This window comes from Siphateles boraxobius, unplaced genomic scaffold (assembly GCF_051911475.1).
Source record: "Siphateles boraxobius isolate OS27281-9 unplaced genomic scaffold, OSU_SipBor_1 46, whole genome shotgun sequence".
NCBI classification, from domain to species: Eukaryota; Metazoa; Chordata; class Actinopteri; order Cypriniformes; family Leuciscidae; genus Siphateles; species Siphateles boraxobius.
In genome coordinates, this window is record NW_027509097.1 from 19,010,952 (window position 1) to 19,032,513 (window position 21,562).

General features: G+C 43.3%; 1 protein-coding gene across 7 annotated transcripts in view; it reads right to left on the reverse strand.

The window, feature by feature from the left end:
- Positions 1-17,530, reverse strand: part of mpp3b (MAGUK p55 scaffold protein 3b) — a 97,768-nt gene extending 80,238 nt beyond the window's left edge. For 3 of the 7 annotated variants that reach the window (XM_077201209.1, XM_077201206.1, XM_077201204.1), the window contains exons 1-4: positions 17,227-17,364; positions 9,551-9,577; positions 9,017-9,135; positions 8,857-8,934 (exon numbers count right to left, since the gene is read on the reverse strand). In XM_077201209.1, the coding sequence (XP_077057324.1) occupies positions 8,857-8,934; positions 9,017-9,135; positions 9,551-9,575 (222 nt within the window). In that variant the 5' untranslated portion in view covers positions 9,576-9,577; positions 17,227-17,364. Of the gene's footprint in view, positions 1-8,856; positions 8,935-9,016; positions 9,136-9,550; positions 9,680-17,035 lie in introns of all 7 variants that reach the window. The other 4 variants (XM_077201207.1, XM_077201208.1, XM_077201203.1 and 1 more) reach the window with 4 other exon arrangements.
- Positions 17,531-21,562: the final 4,032 nt, after the last annotated feature.

Sequence of the window (21,562 nt, forward strand, 5' to 3'; positions counted from 1 at the left end):
GTGCGGCCAGGGTGCGATGCGTGAGAGCATATTCGGCAGCGGTTAATTTTCCCTGCATGAGCTCCAGTAAGCGATCGCCCGCGCTCTTTCCCTCCCTGGAGTGCTCGAAGACCTCCCTGAGGCGTTGAAGAAACACTGGAAAGGACGGAAATGCTGAACCATCGACTCTCCATACGGCCGTCATCCATTCCAACGCCCTCCCGTCAGTAACGAACACATGAAGGCAATCTTCCCTGCATCGTTCGAATACAGCTCTGGTTGTTGCTCGATGTACAGTGAGCATTGGAGAATAAAGCCCTTACATTTGTCGGGATCCCTGTCAAACTTTTCTGGGAGCGCTAGACGAGGAGTCGCGGTGGGCGGGGCCAGTGAGGGGCTGACAGCAGCGGCAACGGCTTGTGTGGGTGGTGGCACTGGTGACGAGGCTTGGAGACCCCGAACAGCTTTGACCAGCTCATCCATCAGTGAGGTGAGATGACTTAGCTGATGATGGTGGGCAGCGATTTGGTCAGCTTGGGCTGAATAGGCGGCAGACAAGGTTGACATTGCTGCTGGATCTGGTTGTGGCGAAGTTTTCTGTTGTGAATCACCAGACTCAGAGAGATCCATTTGCAGCGTAAAGTTTAATAACAGATTAGTCAGACAGGCAGGGGTCAAAGACAGCAAACACAGCACTGGAGACAAGGCTTAATCGAGGTCGAATTACCAGGCAGAAGATCAGGGCAGGCAGAAAACAGGCAGAGTCCGTGAACCAGGCAGTGGTAACGTGGGCAGGCAGCAGGCAAGGAGAAATCCAAGACAAAAGGGGTCGATAAACAGTCAGGCAGTCACTGGGTAATAATGCTCGGTAGTGTTCACAAAAGCAAAACAAAACTTCGCACTGAGAGCTGTGCATGGTGCAGTTAAATAGCCCGGTAGATGGGCTGCAGCTGGGCATGGTGATCAGAGTCAGTGATGAGGCTTATGGGAAATGTAGTGCGAGTATGAGAGTCAATATTCGGGTGAGGGCTCCCTCTGCTGGCCAGGGAGGGAGGTTGCGGAGTCCGGGATTGTGACAATATTCAGCGCCAAGTTCAACTTGAGAAAAAATACAGAATGACATGAGGAGAGGTGAGGAGAAAAAAGGCAACCCCCAGACTATGCTCCTGTAAGGAGTATCTGGGAACAGGAAAAAACACCTCAGAAACATTAGCACGCTCTACAAACAAGACATTACAACACGGTTGGGAGTGGGGGATGGAGGTAGTCCAGCCCAGGCAAGCAGCATCCGGTCCTGCAGCCATTATGGCGCTGGTCACAGACCTGCCTGTCAGACTGGGGGTACGAAGCGGCGAAGGCGTGGGATGGGGTGAGTCGGGGAAGGAACGCAAGGGCGGCTCACTGCAGTGCTCTTCCGGAATTTCTTGGTTTTGGAGAGCAGTGTAGCGAGAGTCTCTCAAAGTACAAGACAGTAGACGTGACGAGAGAAGCAAAGCAGGAGAGGTAAGGGGAGGGAGAGGGAGAGAAAATGCGACCGCCTTCGTTGAGAGCCAAGAGGGAATATGAAGTGACATTTATCCACGAACTTTAATAATTTAACTACTTAATTAAATAATGAAGTATGGGTAACGGCCGGTATATTGACTGGTGATGGAGAAATTATCAGGAAATTATACAGGCAATGTAAGAAAAGAAAACAATCTCAATGCCAATCGTGTAGATGTGTAACTTAGATAACAGTTAACGCCATTTTGTGGTTAACGTTACATTCGGCGCTATTAACGTTATACAACATTATGTGCATCAAGTTACAATCATGTTAATAATAAATTATGTGACCAGCAAGCATATTTACCAATGCCCAATTTCCCAGTGCTTAAATTATATTTAAAATATTCGATCACTGGGCGGTTAAATAACTATTGGGTATGAATTCATATCACACGTTCTTGAACATAATTTTTACATCAAGAACTCTTTGAACTCTTTGCTCAAGTTCCCCGTCTCTGCAAGATTAACGTTGGCAATTTTCACGCACAGCTACTAGAAGATATACGTCTGTCAGACAGGTTGCTCCCAGGTTGCTCAAGCTTAGTTTGAGTCGGTTTGAGTCTGCGCGTCAGGAACGGAAGTGCTCAAAAATCGCTAAAAATGGGCTTCAACTGTCTCAACTGAGTTCCAATGAGATGGCTCTGTCCACTTCTTATACTGTCTATGGGTTTGACTTGTCAAACAGTGGAGGATTTTTTTGTACCTCGACGACTTCTCTGCAATGTCATCTACCATTTTAAATGCGCGAGACCTTTAAATTAGAATGGATTCTGATTGGCTGTCAGTGTTTTATTGTTTGAAAGCTGGAAAAAAATCGTTCTGAAAGTGATCCCAACGATATCGTTCCTCATATCTTTATCATTATAGTTGTGGTGTGAATCTGTTATTCTTTAATATGGAGAACGATTTTTAGAATTATATCTTTATCGTTATCTTTATAGTTATCGTGCTTGGTGTGAACGGGCCTTAACTAATGAGGGTTACCAAGCAAACAAATGACTGGCGGGAAAACAGAACAGAGTAGGACATGTGAGAGACATTGTATTGACTAATGAAAATACAAACAAACACTGACACGTGACAGTACTCCCCCCTCCCAGTAGACAAGTCCTCGCGCTGTAGATAGGCCAACTGCAGAGGGAGGGAGGGGAAGGGCAGACAGAAGCAAGGCGGTCAGAGCAGAGCAGGCTGTGCAGGCGGCCAGGGCGGAGCAGGCTGTCATGGAGGAGGCAGGGCTGACAATTCTAGGGGGCCGACTGACGGGGGAGGAGCAGGTTGGAGAGGAGACCAGGGTGGAGCCGGAGAGCCAACGAGCCCCGGCGATGCCTAGGATCTGGCAGGACATGGTGAAGCCGCCGGCTCTGGCGACTGAGGTGCAGGCGGGGACACAGAAGGGCGCGGTGGAGACAGAGGGAGTGAGGAACAAGGAGGAACAGAAGGGAGTGAGGAGTCCAATGGAGCCGGGGACAAAGGGACGAGGCGTAGCCAGAGGAGTGCAGTCCAGATGCGAGGGTAGGTCGATGAGCGACCAAGGTGGATCCGGGGGGACGAGGGAGCCTGGCAACACTGGTGAACTGATGGGCCACGGTGGAGCTGAGGGAGGTAGGAGCCAAGGTTGAGCTGATGGATCGACGGGCCAAGGTAGAGTCCTGGACGCGGAGGTTGAAGGCGAAGACTGGGGATCCACCAACCAGGCTGGAGCTGCAGGCTGGCAGACCCACGGCGACCCGAACAGACTCAGGAACAGACTCAAGCTCAGGAACCGATTCAGGCTGAGGAACAGAAGACTCAGGAAGGGCAGTCTTGGCGGGAAGAGACTCTGGACAGGTGGTCTCGGCGGGACGAGACTCTGGACGGGTGGTCTGGGCGGGACGAGACTTTGGAACAGGGACTGGAACGGGTCTGGGAATATGGACAGTCCTTGGGGCAGGAACAGGTCTAAGGACAGGAACAGGTCTGGGAACATGGACAGTCCTTAGAGCAGGAACAGGTCTAGGAACAGAACGGGGAACAGAAATCGGCGTGGCGGCGGGCCATCCTGGCTGAGGGCTCAGGCGGTGAGGCGGCAGCCAACATGGCTGAGGTGACGGCCATCTTGGCTGAGGGCTCAATGGACAATGAACAAGGCAACACACAGGGCTTAAATACATAGGGAAATAGATCAGGGAAATGAGACACAGCTGACAGCTCATGAACTAATGAGGGTTACCAAGGAAACAAATGACTTGTGGGAAAACAGAACAAAGGAAGACATGTGACTAATGAAAATACAAACAAACACTGAGACGTGACATTGATAGTATTAAATGGACAACCACGATCGGATGATAAGACCACATCATTTGTAACTATAATGAGAGCAGTCTCAGTACTATGATACAGTCTAAATCCTGACTGGAAATCCTTGCAACTACCATTTCTTTCTAAAAAAAGACGACAGTTGAGAGGATAATGCCTTTTCTAAAATCTTTGACAGAAAAGGTAGATTTGAGATCAGCCTGTAATTGACTAATTCCGTGGGATCAAGTTGCATTTTTTAATAAGCGGTTTAATAATAGCCAGCTTAAAAGTTTCCGGTACGTATCCTAATGACCTAATCCTAATATACACGAGACCAGAATAAATAATGTTCTGAGATGTCATCACTCTGCTGCAGAATTTCAACTGCATCAACATTGATTCCATGTGATAATATTAGTTCTAAAGTATGATTATTATGACAATGAGTGGGTCCTGACTCATGTTGTCTAACTCCAATAGAGTTCAGAATGTCTATAAATGCCAATCACAATGTGTCTTTTTCATTATCTACATGGATATTAAAATCACAAACAATTAGGACTTTATCTGCAGCCAGAACTAACTCATTTTTTATCAAATTCTTTGATAAAGTCTGTATGGCCAGCACAAATGTCAGCGGGATTTATCACTTACACTAGATAGCGTTACACAAAGCACCATCACTTCATCACTTTTTTTTAAATTCAAAGAATTGCATTTGAAACTAGACCTCTGATTAAAGTTGAAGATATTACTATAAATTACAGCAACACCTCCCCATATGCCTTTTTAATCAAACCAAACCAAACATGCCAAGTGTGAAAACACCCTTAGTCTGGGACTACCTGTGAAGCCAGGGGTTTATAAACTTTTTGAAGCATCAAAGTGGTAGTTGCGTAGACTGTCAATGGTGGGACAGAAATCTTTCAGATTTCATTAAAAAAACCTCCATGAGACGAAAGTCTTATGGGTTTGGAACGAAATGAGGTTGAGTAAATGATGACAGAATTTTTATTTTTGGTCTCATTGCTTTTGTTTCTCTTAAACTTGAGGCTCTAAAACTTGTAATTTTTAGGTCATCCATGTAGCCCACATAATATTAATAAACTCTACTATATGTAGTAGTGATAGACCTATAATGAACTTTAGAATGTGTTGAAGTGATTAATAGACAGTGTCTTGGTGCCCTGGATATTGCTATTTTGTTATTAGGGGTATAAGCACCAAAGGTGATTTGGACCCCCAATGAATTTATGATGCTAACTGCATATTCTAACTATCAGCCATTTAAACTGAAATTAAACTGAAATTAATAAAACTGTGATATTAATGTTGTCGATTAGAGGGAGCCACAGGGTAGGGAATCTTTTAAACCTAATGTTTTTTCTATCAGTTTCCATCCCTAGTTTGAATGAAAATAAATGGAATAGTTAGAAGAACCTTTTTCGATGATCTTATTATTAGGCCTGGACTGCAGGGTTTAATAAGCTCAGCTAAGTATTCTGGCGCCATTCCATTAAGTGCTTTAAAAACATACATTAGAATCTTATACTGTATCCTAAATTGCACTGGTATCCATCCTAAAAAGTATAAAAGGAGTCACGTGATCCGTTTTCCCAGCATTCATTAACAACCTTGCAAAAGCATATGTTTGGCAGAATCAACATCCAGGCTTTTCCTCATTCCAGGCCTTCGTCGACGAGATGAAGAGGGTGTTTGACTGAGCGCTTCATAGTCCAGGTGCTGGTTTACATCAAGGCAACCGCTTGGTTACAGACCATGCCATCGATTTGCACTGGATTTACCCACTGATCAGGGTGGACTTATCAACCTGGCTATTCGAGTTGATGCCCATCTTTAACTGCATGATCAGTGTGCGCATCAGTATTTTGTTCCAGAGGCTAAGTGTTCCAGTATTACGGTCAGTCTAGATCCGGGTATGACTTTTGAAAAATCCTCTTTAGCCACTTTCCACCCGGTCAGACTGCAATGGGCCACCACTCCCCACACCAGTCAAGCATTGTTGGACTCTAGAGCCATTTGTAATTTCATATATGTCACTCTCTCTCAGCAGCTTAAGATTCCTGCGGTTACACTTTCTCATCCCATATCTGTCAACTCTCTCATTGGTCAAGCTCTGCCATCCATCACTGGTTCTACAGGTCCGATGAAGCTCATCACATCTGATAATCATACTGAATACGGTTCCTGTTAATCAATTCTCTTCTCATTCCAGTAGTCCTAGGTCACCCCTGGCTTTCCCTCCATAACCTTCACATCAATTGGAAACAGATAACTGTTTGTTGAGTACCTGAACCTGAAGGAAGTGTTCACGAAGTCTCGGGCTAATCATTTTTCTTCGCGTCGTCCATATGACTGTGCTATAGATTTATTGCCAGGTATGTCTCCGCCTAAAGGCAGGTTATATTCGTTTTCTGTTCCAGAAAAGGAGGCCATGGAGAAATATATTTCAGATTTTCTCACAGCCTAACTCATCCGCCCTTCTTCTTCCCCTTCTTCCATTCTTCTTTGTGGAAATGAAGGATGCTTCTCTGCGCCTTTGTATTGACTATCGGGGTTTGAACAGCATCATGGCAAAGAATACATATCCTTTGCCTTTGAGGACTTCAGCCTTCGAGCGGTTGCATGTGGCCTCCTTTTTTTACAAAGTTGGATCTCCGCAACACGTATAATTTGGTCCGCATTAGGGATGGGAATGAGTGTAAGACCGGTTTTAATACCTGTATTTAATACCAATATCTGGTCATGCTGTTCGGGCTGTCCAACTCCCCAAAGTCTTCCAAGAAATCGTTGGGAGAGAGACATGAGAGACATGGTTGATCAGTTCATATATGTTTACCTGGATGACATATTGATATTTTCTGCATCTCTCCAGGAACGTTCAGCACGTCAGGTGGGTGGTTTAGAGGCTGCTTGAGAAAGGGCTTTTTGTCAAGGCGGAGAAAGGCGTTTTTCATGCACAGTCAGTCATTATTTGGGTTATTTGGGTTTATCGACTTGTCCGAGGGGGTGCGCATGGATCCCGACAAGATTCAGGCTTTGGTGGATTGGCCAAACTCAGATACATGCAAAGACCCGCAGAGGTTTCTGGGCGTTTGCCAATTTCTACTGCCATTTTATTCTTAATTACAGCAAACTGGTTGCCTCTCTGAATAATTTGACCTCCACCAAGGTGACGTTCAGGTTGTCTAGTTCAGCTGAATCTGCCTTCTCCAACCTGAAGAGTCACTTTGTTTTGGCTCCCATGCTTGTGACCCCTGATTACTCGTGTCACTTTATGGTGGAGGTCGATGCATCTGAGGTGGGGGTCGGTGCGGTTCTTTTTCAGCGCTCCCCCACTGACAGCAAGATGCAAGATGATGCAAGACCCTATTGGCCCAAGAATAGCGCGTTTTATTCCCATTGTTTTTCACCCGCTGAACGTAACTACAACATTGGTAACAGAGAGATGTTGGGATTCAAGCTGGCGTTGGAAGAGTGCCGTCATTGGTTGGAAGGCTCGGGGGTGCCTTACATCGTCTGGAATGATCATAAGAACCTAGAGTACATTAGAAACGCTTTTTTATTTTGTGGTCAGTTTGATTTTTTCATTTCGTACCATCTGGGCTCTAGATACATCAAGCCCGATGCTTTTTCTTGCATTTTTGATCATTATGAACGTCCGTCCTCTCCAGATTCTATCGTGCCAGAGAAACTGATCGTTTCTGCGGTCACTTGCGAGATCGAGTCGAAGGTTCGCAATGCCTTACAAAGGGTTAAAGCCTATGTCTGGTTTCCCACTGGGCCGTTTGTTTGTTCCTGAGAGTTTGCGGTCTGATGTCATCCGGTGGGGTCATTGTTCCATCCAGGGGTGAATCGTACGATTTTTCTGGTTAAGCAGTGATTCTGGTGGCAATCTATGGCTCGTGACACTTGTAGTTTTGTTTTGGCCTGCTCAGTTTGTGCTAGTTGTAAGACTTCCAATCGGCCCCGTTGGTACTCCTTCAGTCGTTGTCTGTCCATTTGAGACCTTGGTCTCATATTGCACTAGATTTTGGCACACATTTTCATCTTTTCTCCTGTTTCCTGTGTTCTAGTTCCTGCCTGTTCTTGAAATAATTTTCTCACCAGTTGTGGATTTATTCACTGGACTGTTTCCCTGGATTCTATTCCATTTCATCCATTGCAGTCTCAGGCACTGCCAAGGATTTGACATCTGCACCCACGACATCCTGACTCTCTTGTGTTGTTTTTGCTGTCTTACTGTTTAACTGGACTTGCGAGTGAATCTTGAGTTATTCCCCCTTACAATAGATTTAGTGTAGATAATTAAATGCTTGCTTGCTTGGGTGTTGCCACCACTCACAGTCCTCATGCCACCCCCTTGCCACTCAAATTATTTTCTAGATTCTTAATTCTTAAAAAATTCTTAATCACTTGCTGAATTTGAAAATGCATACTAGCATACTATTACTATTTCTGCAATAGAAATAGTTCTGAATAACACTACTGGTTTTGTTTTATTCATATTGTGTTATCCAGTAAAAAATAAATCCTTTTTTTTTAATGAATTTATAGTTTAAAAATGTGTTGCTGTTTTTTTTTATTAATAACTTGTCAAGTCACCTTTATTTATATAGTGTTTTATATAATACAGATTGTTTCAAATCAGCTTTACAGCGAAAATGACAGGAAAATTATTCAATGATGCAAACAGAATTCATTTCGGCTGTACAGCAGCTTTAAAAGAAAATAATGTCATTGTTCAGCTTAATTCAGTGTTGATTCAGTTCCACTGTAAAGATAATCAATAATTAAATGAGTTCATTTCATCTTTTAAGCAGTTCTGCAGAAAACAGTTTCATCTTCCAGCTCAGTTCTCATGCAATAGTGTAAGTGCAGTAAAATCAATAATATTTTTGATTATTAAGTCAAGTATCTGTTTGAACGGGTGTATTGTATATAATCTTATGAAGACATATGTATATTAGTTATAATGAGGAATTGATTGTTTGCAGTATGAGGGTAGAGATGACACACACTTACGTCTTCGGCCAGGCAGGATGCGCTATGGAACACTGGGGTCGGACTCTGGAGCTGGAACTGCTTCAGTCGCACATGAATCTACAAGACAGGTCAGTACAGATTGATAATCATTCACAAAAACACTATTAAGATATTAGACATTTTCTCCAGCATTACGCACTTTCATTAGATAGCTGAGGCTCCTCTCACTGAAGACCTCCCTGAGGAAGACCAGGTCCTCCTTATGATTAGCCTCTGGATGCAGCTGGGAGGTGAGGAGGGCTAGCATCTCATGTAAACCTGCAGCATGCAAGAGAGAGAAAAAAGTTGAATAATATAATAGTTGTTGCATTGACCAATACATCAGGATTACTAACACCTATTAGTGTGGATGTACTGTAACATCACATAAAAACAAATATTTTTAATCACCAATACCATTGAAAAAATACTCTAGCCACGTTTCAGATTATGTTTTATAATATTAAAGTATTCAGTTGGTCATGTGAACATGCTAACATTTCGACTTCCAAGTAAAATAAAAAGGATTTTATTAGGCAGAAGATATGACTGGTATTTGGACATGACTGGATATGATATCTCGTGTACATAATTTAAAAAACCAAATCTTTCACAATTAATTTATTGTGTTTTTTGAATATGATGATCAAGTGAGTTTATTTTTTGAGAGCATCACAGATGCTATATAAAGTACCTGTGGTAGGTGAGAGAACAGGCATGGCTGCTCATGAGACAGACAGAGAGACACAGGAAAAAGGGTTATCCTCTTCTCTTAGATCATTCAAAATGCAGGTTCATCTGAAAAGCTTGTTATTCACAAAACCTTAAGAGAGAGAAAAAGTATTGACAAGTTAACATTTTAATTGTTCCTCTCTGTGATTTGCATTGTAAATAGCTGCTCAATAATTATGTGGCAAATCAAATCCATGAGGCAAATCCAAAATAATGACAATTAGAGGGAAATAACATTTTATGCTCACTAGATCATTTCATTTTGGCTTTAAATGCCATTGCTGTTTGCATGGTGAGGTTTGCTATGTTACGAAGTATAACAAACCACCACTAAGTGAAATTTTGCTTTAAAAAAAAAGATGAGACAAAATACACTGGTTACAGAAACAAGGAGAAAAAAAAGAGAGGAAAGGGGGAGAATGAAAGACGTGACAATTGTCATTAGGCATGGCATTAAATTCAATTACACTTAGTCATCTCAGTTTAATCCAGATAGGATTGTGATGAGTCAATTGAAGAAAAGCATCTCTCTTCAGAGGGGATATAGATTCTGGTGGTCTACACAGATCCCTGTAAATGAGTTAAGTAAGTAGAAATATGATCACTTCACTTGAAAACGAGTCCCCAGGGAAATAATCCCCATGACAACAACAATCAATACTTTATCACTCCTTTTCATCCAGAGATACATCACAGGAAACAGTGTACGCTGCACTACTTTTTTTACTGCAAGCATGGTTAAATCATTTAGCCCATTTACAAATCAAATAAAACAGTCCAAAACATTTCTGCGAATGCAGTGCTCGAAAACAGAATTTCTTGAGAATGTAATTCAGATTCTACATGAGAACATTTCCGAGGAACACTGATGAGGGTCGCCATGGGGATGACCGGAGGCAATGACGGGGAGGATGGAGCTCACCGCGGAGCTGATGAGCCGAGGTGGTGGAGAGAGGGCGAAGATCTTGGTGGCCACAACAGAGCCACAGCGATGACCTCTCGAGATAGATACATAGATAGATAGAGATTTATTTATCCTTTCGGAAAATTGCTCTACACCATACAGTACGTCTGATACATTTATACAAAAGACAATAAGACAATTTGACAAGACAGAATACAAAACAGATTATTCAACAGAATTTCCCTCACCCAAACCACCCTCACCCTACCACACCCCTACACATACACAGCATCAGGACAAAAAACTCAAACCCCACTACACATAAGTAAGATAATAAAGTGTGGTTGTGCATACTGTGACAGTCCATCTAGAAAGAAAGTGCATGGTGTCATTTAAAGTACTGTCCTGCAGGTAACTTCTTATTCATCAATGCTAGTTGGAATTAATGACTTACCTGCTTGAACTTTCTTCAACACCCTTCTTTCACAAGTAATAGCCATACTGTCTAGTTTTTGCCCCGCAACCTTGCTGGCCAAGTTAACTCTTTTGCTCAGTCTGTTTTTGTTGGTCACTAACAAAGGGAAATACCAGGCAGCAACACAACAAAAAAAGTAGCATGCTCTCCACAAATGAGTGATAAAAAAACTAACATCATATCTCTATCCACTCTAAATTGTCTTAGTCACCGCATAAAGTACAACCTCTGCTGCGCCTTTTTATCGATGGTGTCGGTATTACTGTTCCATTGCAAGTTATTATCTATTATTGTGCCTAAGTACTTGTACTCGACTACAATCGCAACATCCACTCCATTTATAACCAAACAATGGTGGGACTGACTTCCAGTTCTGTAATCTATTATTATTTCCTTTGTTTTCTTTATATTTAGAAGAAGACAGCTGGACCTACACCAGTCTGCAAATTGATCCACCCATGCCCTGTAGTTGGTCTCATCACTATTCTGTATTAACCCCACTATTGCTGTGTAATCTGCTAATTTTATTGTGAAATGCTCAGGTGTATTACTTCTACACTCATTAGTGTAAAGAGTGAACAATACTGGTGAGATGACACTGCCCTGTGGGGATCCTGTATTGGTCATAATCGTAGAGGACAAAACTTCATTTACCCTAACACACTGTGCTCTCTCCGTCAGAAAGGACTCAACCCACCTGATTATGTTAGGATTTACCCCTAACTGCCCCAGCCTCTCCATCATAATGTGAGGCCTGATGGTGTTAAAGGCGGAGGAAAAATCTATAAAGGGAACCCAGGCCTATCGTTTGGGCTTATCCAGATGGCAATAGATATTATGGAGCATACAGAAGGGCATCTTCTGTGCTCCGCTTGTTTCTATAGGCAAACTGTAAAGGGTCGATATTACATTACACATCATTTAGAATATGCCTCAAAACAATTCTTTCTAGGCTCTTTATCATCATTGATGTTAGGGCGACTGGACGATAATCATTTAAATCATTTGGTCTTGCTAACTTAGGTTCTGGTACTATGAGCGAGGACTTCCAGGCTTTAGAAATGTAGTGTCTATCTAATGACTTTTGAAAAAGCTGGTTCATTTGCAAATGCTTAATCATATCCATTTGTATCTATGTGCCTTTTCTTCTCTTCCTCCCCTATATCATTGTATGCATCCCTTGCCATGCATATTTCAGGTTATTCCCCCTCATTTTCGCCTCAATCTGCCGTTTATATTTCTGTTTACAATCATTTGTTATCCGTCTAATCTCCTTCTGAGTTGCTTTCATTTTAAGCTTTCTCCCTGTTCAAAAGCTTTCCTTTTCCTGTGCAGTGCAACTTTTAATTCTTTATTTACCCAAGGTTTGTCATTTGGAAATACTAAGTTTTTTCTGGGATTATACAGTCCACACAAAACCGAATATAGTCAGTCACAACTGAAGTCAACTCTTCCAAGTTCTTACAAGTAATCACGAAAATGTCCCACACAGTACAGTCAAAACAGTCTCTAAGGCATTCAAAAGACTCATCAGTCCACTGTTTGACTGTCTTTATCTCGGGTTTGCTGGTCTTGAGCTTTTGTTTATACTGCGGGATGAGCTGGATTGCGTTGTGATTCGAGTCTCAGAGGGGTGGTTTTGCGTAGCACTTGTAAGCATCTTTAATATTCCCAAAGCATAGATCGAGTGTCTTTTCCCTCCTTGTCGGGCACTTGACGTATTGATAGTAATTGGGCAATACGCTTTTGATTGAGCATCCATTAAAGTCTCAGAGAACAAACTTTGGCGCATCAGGTGCCACGTTTTCTAATTTAGACATTGTGTCGTATATCCTATTTGCCGCGACCTTAGAATTAGATCTTAATTAAAAATCCCATATGGTGAGGCGGCGGCCGATGCATAGCCTCCCTGACTCAGTTAGAGGGCTGTTTACAGCAACAGGTGGATCGCCAGGATGATAGACAAAAACTGAGTAACAAAATGCATCTTGACTTTTTTGGCTCGCTTTTGACTTGACTTGACTTTCCAAATGTGTAGTTTGGGGCGTATGTGATGAAAAAGCTTACACATAAACCATAAAACAAACAAACATTTCAGACGTGCTGTAGACACTGGTCGCCAGAAGCGCCGGAAGCGGAAATGATAGAGGAGGGGATCCAGAGGTCTGAGGGCTAGTTGGAGCGACCGAGGATGGAGGCGGAGCCTAAGGTAGGGTGGAGCAAAGCGATGTCTGACCCAGGTGGAGCCAATATTGAGAGGGAAAGGGGAAAGCTGAATGGCCGATGATCTAGGCTAAGGGCGAGGGCGGAAGGAGCGCAGGTGCAGGAGCCAGGATGACAGGTCGAGATATAGCGTTGTGCACCGAGGCTAGAGGTGGAGCTTTGGGCTCCTCATGCCCAGGAAGAGATGGCTCCCAACAGGTCCGAAGTGGTGCCACACTACTGAGATGAGGCAGAAGTGGTACCAAGGGACTGAAGGGGGACGGTGATAACTGGGTGGCACAGATGGGTGAAGACTGGGGAAGAGACTGGAAACCAATGCAAAAAACAAAACAAAAAAATAGAGCGTTCAAAATAGTCTGGAGAGGTGGTGGAAGAGTGGGGCTGGGAGGGATTAGCAGGTCTGAAGATGAAGATTCTGATTCAGACGGGACCAAAGGGGGCAGGGAATCCTCCTCTCCAAATACAAAACAAGTGTCCTTTTAAATCAACAGAAACTCACTCTCAATAACGGTCGGGGGCTCACTTCTGACTCCTCGAAGTCCACCAACACTCCCTCTGCGATGGGTCCGGGCTCGTAAGTCGTGTTGGTCACCTTTAAACTATCTGCAGTGGGTTCAGGGTTTCGATTCTTATCGTCTGGGTGGTTTTGGATGGGGATTGGGGCTGGCAGCATCCTCGACGGTAAAACCTGATCCGCAGGACGCCAGCCCCTACTCCACATATGTTGCAAACCTTCCTCAAAATACCTCCCCGGACAACTTTGCATGCGTGGCGGCGTTGAGACCGACACTCAGGAACATGCAGTCATCCAGGAACGTGGTTTGATGGGCGAGATCCGAAAAGGGATCAAGGGAGCGTTCTCAAGGGAGTGTTCTTCCTGCTCAAGGCAGAAAAGTTTCACTGCTGGAAAATCCATGGTGCAAGAAGTGGTGACAATGGAAAAACACTCAACACACAAAAAAAGAAAACTTTCAATCACGTGACTATTTATTTTGTTTGGTCCGGTATTCTGTCACGGGCTGGTTGTTTAAGCACACGACTAAGAAGTTGAAGATCCATAACAGGCTTTAATAGTATCCACAGGTAAATCCAAACATAAGCAAACATGCAAACACAACCATAACACTGACGACACTGAACTGAAACAGTACTGAACATATAAAGGTGCACAGCTGAACATAATTAGTGTCTGTGACAACAAATGAAGGACGAAGGCAGACGATGATGAAAAATAACGAGTCCAAACCAACGTAATTGTGACAGGCATGTTGTTGCCTGTATATTGTACAACTTAAAACCATGTATTTAAATATATATTAAACCATATATATATATATATATATATATATATATATATATATATATAAGTTAAATAATGTCAATATATCAATAGTACTTAAAATAACAAAATCTGCTTTGTACCTTAAAGGGTTAGTTCACCCAAAAATGAAAATGATGTCATTAATGACTCACCCTCATGTCGCTCCAAGCCCGTAAGACCTCCGTTCATCTTCAGAACACAATTTAAGATATTTTAGATTTAGTCCGAGAGCTTTCTGTCCCTCCATTGAAAATGTATGTACGGTATACTGTCCTTGTCCAGAAAGGAAATAAAGACATAATCAAAGTAGTCCATGTGACATCAGTGGGTTAGTTAGCATGTTTTGAAGCATCGGAAATACATTTTGGTCCAAAAATAACAAAAACTACGACTTTATTCAGCATTGTATTGTCTTCCGGTTCTGTTGGGGATCCGTGTTCAGTGACGCTGCTGACGTAAGACGCTGCTGACGTGTGTCTGGTGCGCCCGTGCTTCGTTTACAGTCTGAGGGAGACGCACGCTGGAAACAAAACAATCTTCACAAACATGTCTAAGGATTTCCACACAGAGGAAGACTTGCATTTTTTTGCCCAGCCATATTTATTTGAACCCGAATACACGGACGCACCAGATACACGTCAGCAGCGTCTTACGTCATCAGCGTCACTGCGGACTCGTGAACGCGGATCCCCAACAGAACCGGAAGACAATACAATGCTGAATAAAGTCGTAGTTTTTATTATTTTTGGACCAAAATGTATTTCCGATGCTTCAAAACATTCTAACTAACCCACTGATGTCACATGGACTACTTTGATGATGTCTTTATTTCCTTTCTGGACAAGGACAGTATAGCTCAGGACAGAAAGCTCTCAGACTAAATCTAAAATATCTTAAACTGTGTTCTGAAGATGAACCGAGGTCTTACGGGCTTGGAGCGACATGAGGGTGAGTCATTAATGACATCATTTTCATTTTTGGGTGAACTAACCCTTTAAAATTTACTGATGACCACCATTATAATACAGGTGGTACAATAGAAAACGTGACACTAAAATAATGCAATCAACATTAACTAAATAACAGGAAATGTAACACAAAAGACCATAATGTTCATTACTGATAACAAAAATCATATTTTTTAATTTATTTAAATAAAATATAAATTCCTGGAATGTAGGCCTACTGGTTTTCATCATAAATTATATGATAATTAATAGATTTTACTTGCAAATACTATTACTTTAGCAGTATTTTACAGTAAAATTACAAATTATACACTATCCTCACACAAATTAAGCTCTTAAAAAGTTCTTAAATCAGAGCAGGACATCTTAAATTCATACAGTGATTGCATTAAATGGCTTAAATTACAATCAGAGGCCAATGGTTTCAGAAATCACAACCTTGTGCTGAAGAAAGATTAGAGCTGAGAGACATTCTGAATTTTTAATATTTCACACAAGTAGCTGAACCTCCTTGTTTCATCAACAGATGATGAAATATTAAGGGGTTTCATGATTTAGAATTTTGGTACAGCTTGTTCCAGACCAGCTGAAACCAGATTTTATATCTGATACAGACTTTTTTTTTTTTTTTTTTTTGAAAGCCCTCTAATCCGTGCTGAATCTCTCAAAAGACTTTCTCTTTCCCATTCGCTTTGATTATGACGTGCATGATGGAAAGATTACGCTGCTCTGTGTCTCTCTCCATCTTCCTCACATGCTACAGCTGCATTATGGGGATTCTCACCAGACATATGGTCAGATCAGTGTCATCTCGCTAGTACTTTGCAGCCCAGCTTACCATTTGAAAATACCATTGGTGAAAGTGTCATATGCAAAATGCCACCCCAACACCACCAAACACAAAACCTAATTGTTATGAATGCCAAATTGCACATTATTCTCCCCAGTGAAACCACCTTTTGTTTTGCAGTCTGAATACCTTGGGCCTGTTCTGTCTGACCTTTTATTATCCTCTCTTTCTCCAGAAGAACAGGGGGTCTTTTGCCAGTTCTCGCCCTTCATTCAAATGATCGGAAAACAGCCTGTCCATCAAATCAAAAGATGTCACAATACTGTATGCACCTGCAAATGTGTTACAAGCAGATTCAGTAGTTGACAGGTTGCACATGATCATGCATGCCTGTGCACACACATAATTTTAACTTCTAACTTCATTAGCTTCTATTGGTCTAATAGAGAGCAGATTATATTTTCTATCCACTACACCTCATATAAACCTTTTTTGCATTTTTATATTGTCACTAAGATATTATTTAGTATGTTTATTGAAACATTTTTCTGGTTAATACCCACAATATTGATAAAACCTGATCCACACACACACCAAATCACAGGTGCAAGGGATTACCTTCAAGCTAAGGAGGAACAAATAGAACACACACAAAATACATTTATATCACTATTTTTCAATTCACCCAATGCTTTCTGGATGCATTTACTGTGACAAACCTAAAGGGAATCTGAGAAAAATTAAGGGACACCCTGCATCCCTCTACCTCATTCCAGCGGGCGTGCATCCCAGAGTCTCTCCAAAACTGTCCGTCATGGAATGTGGGCAGTGAAAAATGCATCATTGGATGCTGAGATCCTTTTAAGTGCAGGATCCTTCCACCCTGCTTTTCACTCTGTCTGCAGAGCGGATTATACAGCTAGCAAGCAAAAGGGTGAACTCCTCCGTATCTCTTACCTTTCACAGTCCGTGCGTGTGTGAGAGCGTTTCCGCTTTCATGCAAAGACCCTCGGCATCTCTGTGGCGATTCCTTCTACACTAGCTCAGTGTGTCTCGGTCCTTCGTTACCTCCCCCCTTCCTCGCTCTCTCTCTCTCTCACATCTAATCTTCAGCCCTCCCTCTTCAATCTCTAGCTCTATCACCATCCCCCCACTGGTCCTCTTCCTCTATGTCCTCTAATGATTCTCGCTGTGATATGGCAGGAGCTGATCAGCAGCGCCTGATTCTGGACAGTGTCGTGTACTTATAGTACAAACACCTGGTGTTCATAACCAGAGGTTTAAAGAGAACCGGAAAACCATACTTGAGTAAAAGTACAGATACCTTAAATGAAGTTTTATGTTACAAAGTTCGGGAGGAGCACATTCAGGTAATCAACCAATCAGCACAAGAGGAAGCCCGTATAAAAATAGCTTTCCCTCACCTCTGTCCCATGACAGTTTCACAGCATCCCTCCACCATCCCATCACCTCACTCTCGGCTGGTTTCTATCCCAGTAAAGGGGGAGTACTCTGGGTTCGTGCCAAATTTCAATCTTGGAGCCCTCTCCCGGACAGCACGCTAAATACTCATAAATTACTACATCTGATTTCATGTACGCGTGAACTCATGAAATGAGAAAATGACAATTACAGTATGACTTGAGTAGAGGTCTTAGAGAATCTGATTTTAACAGTACTTAAGTATTTTACTTGTAAAAAACAAGTGAAAAACAAGAAACAGTTGAATTTTTGAGAGCAATCAAGTTTATTTTCTAAAATCGAAATAAAATATAACACCTCTAAATTGCAATAAATCAAGGTTGACACAACAGCCTCTAAGTGCCATTATCCTTCAATATAACGGATATATGAAATAAAGTTAAGTAAAATTAAATAGTCAAAGCCTACTTGCACTGGACGTGCAAGTTTCAGCCTCATCACCAGCTGCATGTCCTCATCTCATATATGAAACACATGCATTTCAGCAACTACCTACTAATGCACTCACATTCAAAGTAGCCATGTTGACAAGTTTGGCTGAGTGAAGGCAAAACACACAAGATATAGAACCTTAAATGCCCTGTAGATGGCCTTGTCACTTGTTTAGTTGCAGAAATGTAGAAATAAGCAGTCATGAATCAGGAGGTGACAGTAGCCACGTTTCCATTACCCTTCAAAATACGCAAATTGAAATAAATTGCACATTGAAAATACGCCCAATGGAAACATGTCAATTTCGCTAAAATATTTTCACGCTCGCATGAGGTGGTTTTTCAGGCAATTCTAAAAAATATATATTTTGCAAAACTGCAATGCAAACAGATTTTTCGCATTTACAGGTCACCTGAAGTAGATGACGCGGTATATTTTGATAGAATACGAGACAGAATTCTTTATTAAATTCATAAAAGACAAAATAATTACCGGAATACTGAATTCTAAACCTCACAGAAATGCCACAATCAAGACCTCGAAGCAGATATGAGGGAGAAACAGCCAGGAACACCAGCCGCTCCAAGTATTAGGATCTTTCCTTACCATTAATGCATGTTCAACACACATACGTATCCTTCGATTAGTTATAATGGCGAGTGCAGTGGCTGGGATATACGTAAACCTACCAACGTCCGTCGCCAGGATTTTTTGAATGACTTATCGCGATAGGAAAAAATGACGTTCTTCTTACATCATCTCGTGTTTGAGATCCACCTATGGGAAGGGCATCCCTACCTGACCTCTGCAGAAGCATCCAATTGCACCAAGTCTGGCTAGACAGACAGAGGTGCACAGCCAATGCCCGGTAAGGCCCCGCCCCCTTACCTAGGGGCATATAATGCCTGCAAGAGTTGCTATTCTCCAGTTGAAATTCGCTTCTCGCAATAGGTTGTATCACTTACACAGTTCGGTTGTATCTACGCTGCTCACTTGCATGTCTTCAGGAGGATATATCGCCTGATCAGCCTCCCCCAGACGTGACAGACGTTTTTTCAGCCTATCAGCTGTGTGTTGCATCCAGAGCCGCCCGCGCTCTCACCGTTCTCACCTACTCGTCCTTCCACGGCTGCCCGCCACAGATTTTTCCGAGTTCTTCTCCGGAATGTCGCTGTCTAAATCTGCCGCTTCTCCGGGGGGAACAGCCTGCCTGGCCGCGTGTGGTGCTCTCATCGGACCTTCACTGGTTCTACGTGGTCTGCTTGGGCCTTAAACATGCTCAAGAAGCCTTGGCGAACACGGAGAATTGCAGTCAGTGCCTTATGATGCCCAAGAAGCTTTTACGATGCCGGCTTAAAGCAACCTCACGCTCGTCGCCGAACCAGGATGACGCGGCCCTTCTTGGGGTCTCAGAGGACGAGGAGGCCATCCCGCCCTCTGGCGTTCCCCAGGCCAACGCCCATGCGGCTTTGCCTCAGTCCATCCTCCTGGAAGTATGTGAGCGAGCGGCCGCTCACATACCGCATCACAAATGAACCAGCTGGGCTTAAACAGCTCCGCTGCAGCTCAGGTGGGAACACTCGCGAGTCACGAATGGGCTTGGCAAACTGTTTCGGCTCCCGAGTGGGTGATGCGTACAATAATGCAGGACTACAGACTGCAGTCTGCAATGAAACCCCCACATTTCAACGGCGTTCTCTCTTCACACACAGAAGAGAGCACCTCACACATTCTGAAAGAGGAAATATCCTCCCTCTTAAACAAGGGAGCGATTCAGTTGGTGCCCCCCAATCTGATGAATCAGGGATATTATTCTCGTCATTTCCTGGTCCCAAAGAAGTACAGCTCTCTCCACCCTATCTTGGACCTTCGTGTGTTGAACAAATATTTGAGGAATTACAATTTCAGAATGTTAACTCATGGCTCTCTTACCCGCGCCATAAAAGAACGATTGGTTCACATCGATCGATCTGAAAGATGCTTTCTTCCATATAAGCATTTGTCCGCCACATAGGACGTATCTTCGTTTCGCCTACCAGGGCACATGTTACTAATTCACAGTTCTGCCGTCTGGACTCGCCCTAAGTCCTCTGTGTTTTTGTCTGTGTGCAGAGGCGGGCTTAGCACCCATGAGAATGTCAGGTCTGAGGATTCTGACATACATAGACGATTGGCTCAATAGCCGAATCGAATGAGAAAGTGTTGCAGGACACCTGCCTTGTGCTCGCGCACATCACATCTCTCAGGTTCAGGGTGAATGTCAACAAGAGCAATTTTATACCCAGTCAGAATGTCATTTTCCTAGGCTTAGAGTCGAACTAGTCTCCATGCGAGCGCGTCCCTCTCAAGAGCGTGTTCTCTCTCTAATGAACTGTCTGTCACAGTTCAGAAAGTACAATATTGCACGTGCCTCAGGCTGCAGGGTCTTATGGCTTCATCCATTCAGGTTGTGCCGCTGGGACTCCTGAGAATGAGTGCGTTCATGACAAGGGTTTTGTCACTACATTTCAGCCCGATACTCGATCTTTGCCGCACTGTAACAGTGACGACTGCTCGGCAGCCTTGCGCCACTGGAAGAGCGCAGACTTTTACGCACAGGGAACCCCTCTGGGGACAGTTATGATGCGGAAAGTTGTGACGACAGATGCATCCTTAACAGGCTGGGGTGCCACCAAGGAGGGCAGAACGGTGAACGGTCTGTGGCCGAGCAGACTACGTTCAGCGCACATAAATTATTTAGAGCTTATGACCATATGGAAAGCTCTGAATCATTTTCTGCCTCGCCTGCAGGGTCATCATGTTTTCGTACGCTGCGACAATACCACAGCAGTGGCTTATATCAACCGTCAGGATGTTATATCAAGCGGCGTGCGCTCGTCGAAACTTCACGCTCTAGCTTACAAGCTTTTGGTGTGCAGCAGACGGGTTTTCCTGTCGTTACGCGCGACTCATGTTCCGGGCATTCTGAACAGAGGCGCAGATCTTCTTTCGAGGGGAAACCCAATCTAAGGAGATTGGCGCTTTCACCCGCAGATAGTAGATATGTTATGGATGAGATTCGGACAGGCAACCGTAGATTTGAAAGCTTTAGCATAAGTTCTGTCAGGAAGACTCAATCAGCGCATCACGCATTATCTCATTTCTAGCCAATCAGGTGCTGACACTCATAGTATAAAAAACTGGTACTTAGGTTTGTCTGAGTTCGCAGATGCTGATGCTGCCAATTACCTCCATCCTCCCCAACCACCACCAAGATGGTAACTTCCCCTTCATCCTCCCCACCACCACCAGGATGGTCCCTTCCTTTACCTCCAGGGGGGGTCGGCTGCGCCCCTGCCTTCATCTTCAGGCAGGACATGCAGATTCGGCTACCCTGGCA